Below are 10,218 nucleotides of genomic sequence, written 5' to 3' on the forward strand. Positions count from 1 at the left end.
TCCACACTCCCTAGCAGACCTAATGGCTGAGGCAGAAGAATATATTTTAGTCGAAGAGACTCTGGCTGCTCTGGACTCGAATCGGAGGAGAACCTCTGATGACAGGAACCAAGACAAGCACCCTGTTAAGCCGCGTAGGGAGGACAAGGTTGTTAGAAGAGACAAGTCCCCCCAAAGAAGAGAGGAAAACTTCACCCCTCTCAACACCTCCCGAAGGCATATACTGGCTGCTATCAGCGGAGAAGAGTTCATAAAGTGGCCAACCCCAATGATCTCCAAGGGAAACAGGAGAGACAAGTTAAAATACTGCCGGTTCCACCGGGACCACGGCCACGACACGGACGACTGCTGGCAGCTGAAGGAGGAGATCGAGCAATTGATCAGCCGGGGCTATTTGAAAAAATATGTTCGAGGTGACACCCGCAGGAACGAGCCCAAGGAGAAAGGTCCCCAGGGCCGGAGCCCTCGGCGATCTCAACCGCCCCCAGCCCGAGGACAATCTCCTCCGCCACCTAGTCCACAACCAGAGGCACACCGCTCCCAACTAAGGGGAGTCATCGGCACAATCATGGGTGGTCCGGCAGCTGGAGGCACCTCATCCGCTGCTCGGAAGGCATACGCACGCCGAGTCAATGTCGTGCACGCCTGCAGCAAGAAGATGAAGACGGAGAACGAGATCTCCTTCTCAGATGCGGACCTCGACGACCTGATATTACCACATGACGACGCTCTGGTCCTAACCATGCTCGTCGCAAACTGGGAGTTAAAGAAAATCCTGGTAGACAATGGGAGTTCAGCCGACATTCTGTACTATCACGCCTTCGAAAGAATGATGATAGGTGACGACCGCTTAAGGCCGGCAAACTCAGATCTCTTCGGCTTCTCAGGAGAGGTAGTCAAGGTTGAGGGACAAATCGAGCTTCCTGTCCTCGTCGGAGAGCCACCCTGCCAACCCTTCGCCATGGTCAACTTCCTAGTAGTGAGGACCACTTCGGTCTATAACGCTATTTTAGGACGGCCTGGCTAGAATCTAATTCGCGCCGTCGCGTCTACTTATCACCAGAAGATGAAGTTTGTTATGCCAAACGGCGTTGGAGAAGTAAGGGGGGACCAGCCGCAATCTAGGGAGTGTTATGCAATGGCACTCAAGGGCAAAAATGCGACGGAGTCGTTGCCGATCGAGCTACTGGACCTGAGGGATGAAGCTCAGGGAACTCAGCCCGCCGAAGACCTTATTTCCATCCCCCTGTGCGAGAATGATGATGAGAAGGTCATTCAGATCGGCTCCTCCCTAGACAACGGCACCCGGCGCAGCCTCACCCAGTTTCTTCAGGACAACGCAGATGTCTTCGCATGGGACCCTGCGGACATGCCCGGTATTAACCCAGAGGTCAGCACGCACAGATTAGGTGTTCACCCAACCTGCAGGCCGGTAAAGCAGAAGAGAAGACACTTCGCCCTCGAAAGGTGGCAGGCAATCAGAGAAGAAGTGGAGAGGCTCCTAAGAGCTGACTTCATTCGAGAAATCCAATACCCGGACTGGTTGGCAAACGTAGTCCTGGTGAAAAAGGCAAATGGGAAATGGAGAACCTGCATCGACTTCACTAATCTGAATAAAGCCTGTCCCAAGGACAGCTACCCGCTCCCAAAGATCGATCAACTCATCGACGCCACTGCAGGTCACGAATTACTGAGCTTCATGGATGCCTTCTCCGGATATAATCAGATCAGAATGTATGAGTCAGATATCCCGAAGACCTCCTTTGTAACGGACCAGGGGACCTACTGCTACCGCGTCATGCCCTTCGGCCTGAAAAACGTCGGGGCCACGTATCAGAGGCTCGTAAACAAGCTCTTCCGGAATCAGATCGGCCGCAACATGGAAGTCTATGTCGACGACATGCTGGTCAAAAGCCGAAGCGCGCAAGATCATGTCTCCGATCTGGAAGAGACATTTCGAGTCCTGAGAGACAATAAGATGAAGCTTAATCCCACCAAGTGCACCTTCGGCGTCAGCTCGGGAAAATTCTTAGGGTTTATGGTTAGCCAAAGAGGCATAGAGGCAAATCCGAAAAAAATCAAGGCCGTGGTGGAGCTCACTCCGCCGAAAACCATCAGAGAAGTGCAGCGACTGACAGGGATGATAGCCGCGCTGGGGCGCTTCGTCTCAAAATCTGCAGAGAAGTGTCTCCCTTTCTTCAACGTAGTCAAAGGGCTCAAGACCGCGCCCTGGACAGAGGAATGTCAGGCCGCCTTCGAGGAGTTAAAACAATATCTGTCATCTCCACCGCTATTGACAAAACCGGAGCCTGGTGAGGAGCTACTCTTGTATCTATCTATAAGCCCCCTGGCTCTGGCAGTAGTCCTAGTTCGTGAAGAGCACAACCAACAAAAGCCGGTCTACTACGTTAGTAAAGTCCTGCACGATGCTGAAATAAGGTACCAGCGGGTCGAGAAATTGGCTTACGCGCTGGTGATGGCAGCCAGAAAGTTGAGACCGTATTTTCAAGCTCACACGATAAAGGTCCTAACCGACCAGCCGCTCAGGCAAGTTCTCCATAAGCTGGACACCTCGGGACGACTCGTTAAATGGGCCGTGGAACTGAGTGAATTTGACATCCGGTACATGCCCAGGCCCGCAATCAAGGCTCAAGTATTGGCAGATTTCGTAGCTGAATGCTCCATCCCCCAGCAGATCACCGAACCTGAAGTCGCCCAAGCCCCAGTAGCGAAAAGTGCAATCGCAGCTGGGGAGCCAGCAGAAGATGGAGCCGGAACAGGAATTATCCCCGTACCACCAGCTAAACAGGATCCTTCAACCGCCGAACCACTCTGGGAAGTGCACGTGGACGGATCTTCAAACAAGGCTGGTTGCGGAGCCGGCCTGGTTTTAATCGGGCCGGACAGTTTCGCCCTAGACTACGCCTTAAGGTTTGGATTTCGCGCATCTAACAATGAGGCTGAGTATGAATCACTCCTCGCCGGAATGAGTCTTGCAGTCCAGACTGGCGCCCAGAGATTGAAAGCCTACTTTGACTCCCAGTTGGTCGCCAAGCAGATCCAAGGGATATACGAAGCCCGCGACGAACGTATGATTAAATACCTCTCCCAGGTCCGACAGCTATCCTCCAAGTTCAAAAGTTTTGAGGTCGTCAGAATCCCCAGAACGGAAAATAAGAAAGCAGATGTACTGTCTAAGCTGGCCGCATCCGGATACACGACTCTCGGGAATATATGCATGGAGTTCTTACAGGCATCCAGTATCGAAAGAAAGGCTGCTGAGATAATGCAGGTGGAACACGAGTCCTGCTGGATGGACGAGATCGTCGACTACCTACGTAGTGGGAGACTACCCGAGGCCAAGAGAGAAGCGCGCAAGGTGATCCAAAGAGCAGCCCGTTTTTCACTCGATGGCGAGAACCTGTTCAAAAGGTCCTACACCTTCCCATACTTAAAGTGTCTCCGGCCCAGCGACGCCACGTTCGCCCTGTAAGAGACACATGAAGGTGTTTGCGGAGAGCATCTGGGGGGCAAGGCCCTGGCGATCAAAGTTTTGCTGAGAGGTCTGTACTGGCCGACATTGAGACAAGACGCACTGACCCTGGTCAAGAAGTGTGAGAGATGCCAAAAGTTCTCCCCCACCATTCATCAGCCCGCTGTATCTATGGCTCCAATCATCAGCCCGCTACCCTTCACGATTTGGGGGATGGATATCTTGGGCCCCTTTCCACCGGCCTCCGGAAGGCGCATCTTCGTAGTAGTGGCCATTGATTATTTTACCAAATGGGTGGAGACTGAACCTCTAGCCCAGATCACCGAGCAGAATGTGCAGAACTTCTTTTGAAAATCAGTGGTCTGCAGATTCGGGATTCCTCGTGCCTTGATAACAGATAACGGTAAACAGTTCGACTGCCGAAACTTTTGAAAGTTTTGCTCCGACCTAAAAATTGAGCAGAGGTTCACCTCCGTAGCACACCCGCAGACCAATGGGCAGACAGAAGTCACAAACCGAATCCTACTGCAAGGGATAAAGAAAAGACTGGACGAAAAAGCTGGCCGATGGGCAGATGAGCTCTACTATGTCCTATGGGCATATCGTACCACCCCGCGCACAACAACGGGTGAATCACCATTCAACCTGTCCTTTGGGACAGAGGCGGTAATACCTGTCGATGTAGGCACCCCGTCCGCTAGAATCACCAACTTCCACGAACAGCTCAACGGTGACAAGCTCCGCGCGAATCTCGACTTATTGGAGGAGGCCAGAGAAGAATCCCAAATAAGAGTCGCCGCCTACAAGTAGAAAGTATCTCGCTATCATAACTCCAAGATGCGTCCCAGAGAGTTTCGAGTTGGGGATCTGGTCTTAAGGAAAGCTGTTATCTCCCAACCCAAGAAGGTCGGAAAACTTTCCCCAACCTGGGAGGGGCCTTACCGAGTAAAAGACGTGATTCGTCCGGGAAGTTATAGACTGGAGACACTCGAGGAACAACTACTACCCCATGCCTGGAACTCAAAGAACCTTCGCAAATACCATCAGTAGCGGGCTGACCGGCACAAAAATGACTTTGTAAATATACTGAATGTGAATGAAAGAAGCTCGTTCGCAAATCTCTTCGTATTCATCAAATTAAAAACCCAGTTCACTAAAACTAGGGTACTCGACGCTTGGTTCGCCACGGCTAGTCTCCGCAAAGACTGGGAGCCCACTCCTAGTCCGGAACCAGCCCGGATGCAAAAACCAAAGCTCCATGGAAACCCAGTTCACTAAAACTAGGGTGCTCGATGCTTGGTTCGCCACGGCTAGTCTCCGCAAAGACTGGGAGCCCACTCCTGGTCCGGAACCAGCCCGGATGCAAAAACCAAAGCTCCATGGAAACCCACTTCACTAAAACTAGGGTACTCGACGCTTGGTTCGCCACGGCTAGTCTCCGCAAAGACCGGGAGCCCACTCTTGGTCCGGAACCACCCCGGATGCAAAAACCAAAGCTCTTCGGAAACCCAGTTCACTAAAACTAGGGTACTCGACGCTTGGTTCGCCACGGCTCGTCTCCGCAAAGACCGGGAGCCCACTCCTAGTCCGGATCCAGCCCGGATGCAAAGAACCAAGCTCCTGAGAAACCATGCAAATTAGGATCAACCTAAACCCATGACGCCTGCCTGGAGCAATAGCTACACGGTATATGGCCAAACAGTATAAACTAGAGACGGAAGCGGAGAAGAGGTAGACAATAAAAGTTTGCTTTCCATTTATATGTTGGGGCCTCAGAGGACCATTACAAAAACAACGCCTCAACGGGCTGTTACAGAAAGTTGGGCTGTTACAGAAAGTTGGGCCTCCACGGGGCCATTACAAAAAGGAATCACGAAATCACCAAAAAGGGGAGAAGGAGAGCTCAAGACGCCTCGTTGCCGCCATCCAGCGCTGAATCTGCCCCTGGGGCCAAGGGTGCGTCCGCTGTGGCCGGCTCATCACCAGTAATTGTCGGTGGGTCAGGTAGAACCATCTTGGACAAATCAACGCTAGGGTCGGATTCCTTGACCTGCCCCAGGCAGTCAAAAAACCCTATCTTATAGGCCTCACTGGATAGAAGAAGGAGTTCGTCCTCCTTTTCCTGAACGGCCACAAGCTGCCTCTCTCGGGCTCTCTCTCTCTGAGCGGTGCGGGCCTCCGCTGCTTTCTCCTTCTGCGTGGTCAGCTGAGCGGCGAAATCTTCTTTAAGCTGCTTGTTCTCCTCGGCCGACTTGTCAATGATTCTCTGTAGCTCCTTTGCCTCCCGGATCAACTTCCCATTCTCCGCTTCCGACTTCGTGATTGCTGTAGAAAATTTCTTACTCTTCCCTTGAAGATCATTGAAGTACACTCCAATCTACAAGATACAAATGAGCAAGTGTTAATACAGGTAGACGAAGTAAAAGACGGACAGAGGGTGAGCGTACTCGTTGGCCATCTTACCTGATAAAGTGAAGAAAATACGGCCTCTTCGACCGTAGCTGGCGGCTCGTGGAGAACATGTTCCTTGTCTTTGTTGAGAATACACTTGCTCTGGATCTCAACAGCTACCCGGCTCTCACCGAGGCCTGTGTCATTTTTCTGGACGGCCCAATTGGGCCGAAAAACATTATCTCCGGACCTCGCCAGGGGAGGAAGGGTCCCAGCAGATGTTCCCACCGTCTTCGAGGACCCTGCACCCCGGCCGGAGGAACTCACCAACTTCACCGAACTCTTGGTTTTGGGTGGCGGCGGCGCATCTGTAGACACCCCATTTTGCTCTGTTTTAATCAACAAAGAAGACCGTGTTCTTGTTATCAGTCTTTTTTTCAGTATTCTCCATTTCGGTGTCCGTCCCTTATGTTTTCCCGATCTTTTTGTCATTTCCAATATTTTTGCATTTTTCCGTCGGGTATCGAGGAAGGTTATTCATAAGAATCAAAGCAAGAGAGAATTTGGATCCATCTGGTGGGCCCGCATTGAATATTTTGAATTTATTTGGATCAAATAAGCAAAACCGACTTCCATGATTGCCGTAGTGTATTTCGGACAATCTAGCATGGGCCCATTATTGTCGTAATTCAAGCTTAAGGTGGCGGCCAATCAAGGGAGCGATTTACGATCATCCACTAAAGCGATTTAGTCGTCACAATCTATTTATGTTGTGGCCCATAAAATGAACAGTTTGATCATCTTGTGAGGAGGGGCCTGCTACGGCGTTATCAAACATTTTAGCCTATCGTTTGGATGGTTTGGATCGTCCCAAGGTGTTGATATCTAGAGGTACGACCAATCTACATTGCAGTCGGTCTAATTGACTGTCTGGATCATCTTATAGAATGGTATGCAGGCATATCCATCTATATTATAGTGTCCCACCAATCGGTTGGTTTAGATTGCCTTAAGAATATAATTTAAAGAGCACAACCTATTTATAATACAATCTAATTAATTGGATGGCTTGGATCAGTTGGGGAATAATTTGAGGAGCATAACCTATTTACCCGAAAGCCCACTAAGATGTACGGTTTGGATTATCTAGGGGATCGCTATTTTGGGGCAATTTGGATTTTTAGAAAGGGAATGCTATGGCCGATTGGCAACAGTTCAAAGAAGGTAAATTTGCAGTCACGTAGGAAATTTGATTTATTCTTTATTTAATGATGGCAAGATATTTGTGGTAATATATAATTCAACTGACACCTCTCTTTCCATGAAAAAGAAGATCTCGGCAGTCTTATTCTCGGACTAAATTTGACAAGTTCTTTGGTTAAGGAAATGAACGATATTTTCTTGTGAGGATGAAGGAAAAACTCGGCAACTTTCCCATGAGAGATCTGTTAAAAAAATAAATAAAAGAAAGGAAGAAGCAAGAGAGGAGGGGCGGTTCGGTTCTTCCCTACTCTCTCCCTCTATTCGGTTGGTCCCTACTCTCTCCCTCTGTTCTGGTCTTCCCTATCCTCTCCCTCTGTTTCTCGTTCATTCCCTCGCCACTCTTATCCCTCTACATCCCACCACCCTCTGTTTTCTTCCTCTCCCTTCCTCATACGCTCGAGAACTCCCTTACTCTGTTTTTTTTATTTTCTATCACTCCCTCACTCTGTTTTTTATTTTCTATCACCCAATATCATGCTGTTTGATTTCCCTCTCCCCACCATCTTTGTTTTCATTCTCTCCCTCTCTTGATCCCTCTCCCTTTGGTTTTCTATCTCATAACATCTCTCTCTCATTCTCTCTACACTCTCTGTTAAAACAAACAAAAACAAAAACAAAAACAAAAAAACAGAGGATCGTCGGTTTCACCATCTCACCCTCTCTCTCTCTCTTTTCGACCCATCTACCACTCATCTCTCTGTGGATCACACCCTCACTCCCATTCTTAATCGTTCGGTCCAACCCCCACTCCCTACGTCCCTCTGTTTTCCATCTCCTCTCACTCTCTTGTTTTTTTTTAATTCACTTCTTCCCCTCATCTATTTCTGTAAGCCCAAGGGTCTATTCTCCAATCTTGTTTTGATGATTCTAAACATAATTGATTGTGTTTTTGAATACTAATCAATTTGCTTTGAAGTGTTGTGTTTAAGATAGGATTGATCATTGAAGAAACCAACACTCAACTTGGTCATGCTTGAAGATGTACCAAACAAGAGTCAAAGGAGCTAAGTGGAGCTCACATCATCACTCAAGCAAGCATCCAAAGATGGAAGATCAATTGAAGACCAAAGCTAAAGAGGAATTGAAGGTTCATAGGTATAATTGTACATCCCTTCTCTTTAGATTTTCAAGTCAAGGCAAAACGTTTTCAAAGTGTTTTCAAATTGTTTTTCAAAGAACACTTAAGAACTTAAAATGGATTAGTGAGTGGTTATGTGGTGGACCAACATGTTGGGACCCTCATAAACATTCCAAAATAATCATAGGAGTTGAGTTCCAAAAGCTAAAAATCAAACAAGCAATAAAAATAAAAAACTGCAGATTTTTAGGCTTCTCGGAATTCCGAGAATTTTCTCGGAGCTCCGAGCTCGGAACTCTGAGAAAAGGTCCAGTAGCGTCTGGACATTTTCTCGGAACTCCGAGAAATGGTCCAGTAGAAAAATTCCATTTTCTGGCCGTTCTCTCAGAACTCTGAGAATATTTCTCGGAACTCCGAGATTTCTCGGAACTCCGAGAACCCCGCGACAGCTCAGAATATAGCCGTTGGGATGTGGATTAATTCTTGGTTTTTGATATTTTCACCCCCAAACGGTCATATTCTTTGGAGAGGCTATAAATACAACATGAAGAGAAGTTTTTCTCTTCTTCTTGATTTTTGAAAAACCCTCTTAAGCACTCAAGCTAACTTGCAACCCTTTTAAGCTTAAGATTTTTGGTTTTTCCCAAACTTGCCTTTCACTTGTGAACCTATTGAGTTTGGATATTTTAGAGCTATCACTTGCAAATCTTTGTTGAAGAGCAATCAAGGAACTACAAAGGGCATCAAGCTTTCAAGAAGAAGCCAAGCTATCAATCTTTCATATCTTGTATAGGTGGCTAGGGCATTCCGTTTTTAATTCCCTAGAGAGCAACCGCTTAGAACTCGGCGGAGAAGGAGAGTCTTTGTAAAGGTGTAAGGGCATCCTTGTTTAATATCCCTTGGAATTGTAACCGCATCGGAGCCGGGCATCGTGGAGGTCTCCAATAGTGGAATCCCTTAAGTGCGACCTTGAGTAGAGTGGAGTAGGCCGTTGGCCGAACCACTATATATCGGTGTGTCATTTCTCACTCTTGCATTTCCATTATTGTTTAGTTTGGCATTTCATTTTGTTTTTCAATTATATTTGCACTAACCAAATATTTAATTAAGTGAAGAAAAATTCCAATTAGGGTTCATAGGTAATTTTCAAAAGGCCTAATATTGAGTTAAATTCAATTCACCCCCCCTCTTGACTATTTCAATTGGTATCAGAGCCTCGTCTCTAATTTTTAGAAAACCCTAACCGGTCTAGAGTAAAGATTCTAAAATGGCAAACTACCCTCAACACAATGAAGGTTATTCAAACACTAGGCCACCCTATTTTGATGGAACAAACTATGGTTTTTGGAAAACCAAAATGAAAATCTTTTTAACCCAAGACTATCAAATGTGGAGAGCAATTAATAATGAATACATCTTACCCACAAGAAATTTAAATGATTGGACCGAAGCCGAACAACAAGCTTCGAATTATAATGCAAAAGCCATGAATTCTCTTATTTGTGCTCTATCTCCCGGAGAATTCAATAGAGTATCAAATTTGAATTCGGCTAAGGAAATTTGGGACACTTTAGAAGTCACCCATGAGGGAACCAATCAAGTAAAAGAATCTAAAATGAACCATCTTTTTCGGCAATACGAACTCTTTCAAATGACACCCGATGAAACAATTGCCGACATGTACACTAGATTCACCAATCTTGTAAATGGATTAAGGGGTCTTGGAAAACAATTTTCCAATAGAGATTTAGTGACTAAAATCCTTAGGTCCTTACCTTTGTCTTGGGAATCCAAAACCTCCGCAATCACCGAAGCCAAGGACATGAACACATTGAACCTAGATGAACTAATAGGGTCCTTGATCACCCATGAAATGATTTTCAAAACAAAAGCACCCGAAATCGAAAATAAAATCGAAAAAGGAAAAGGAATTGCTTTTGCTTGTAATGTAGGTGAAAATGAAGATGCAAAAGAAGACATGGAAGATGAAGTT

At 47.1% G+C, this 10,218-nt stretch overlaps 1 protein-coding gene across 1 annotated transcript; it reads left to right on the forward strand.

Annotated features, from left to right (window-relative positions):
- The first annotated feature begins 1,138 nt into the window (after positions 1–1,138).
- LOC143856020 (uncharacterized) lies at positions 1,139–3,493 on the forward strand. The gene is made up of 2 exons (XM_077366063.1): positions 1,139–1,376; positions 2,361–3,493. The coding sequence occupies exons 1-2, from the start codon at positions 1,139–1,141 to the stop codon at positions 3,491–3,493; spliced, it is 1,371 nt and encodes a 456-aa protein (XP_077222178.1).
- Positions 3,494–10,218: the final 6,725 nt, after the last annotated feature.

This window comes from Tasmannia lanceolata, unplaced genomic scaffold, assembly GCF_043159265.1.
Source record: "Tasmannia lanceolata isolate RefF3 unplaced genomic scaffold, GAP_Taslan_0.1 ptg000023l, whole genome shotgun sequence".
Classification (NCBI taxonomy): domain Eukaryota; kingdom Viridiplantae; phylum Streptophyta; class Magnoliopsida; order Canellales; family Winteraceae; genus Tasmannia; species Tasmannia lanceolata.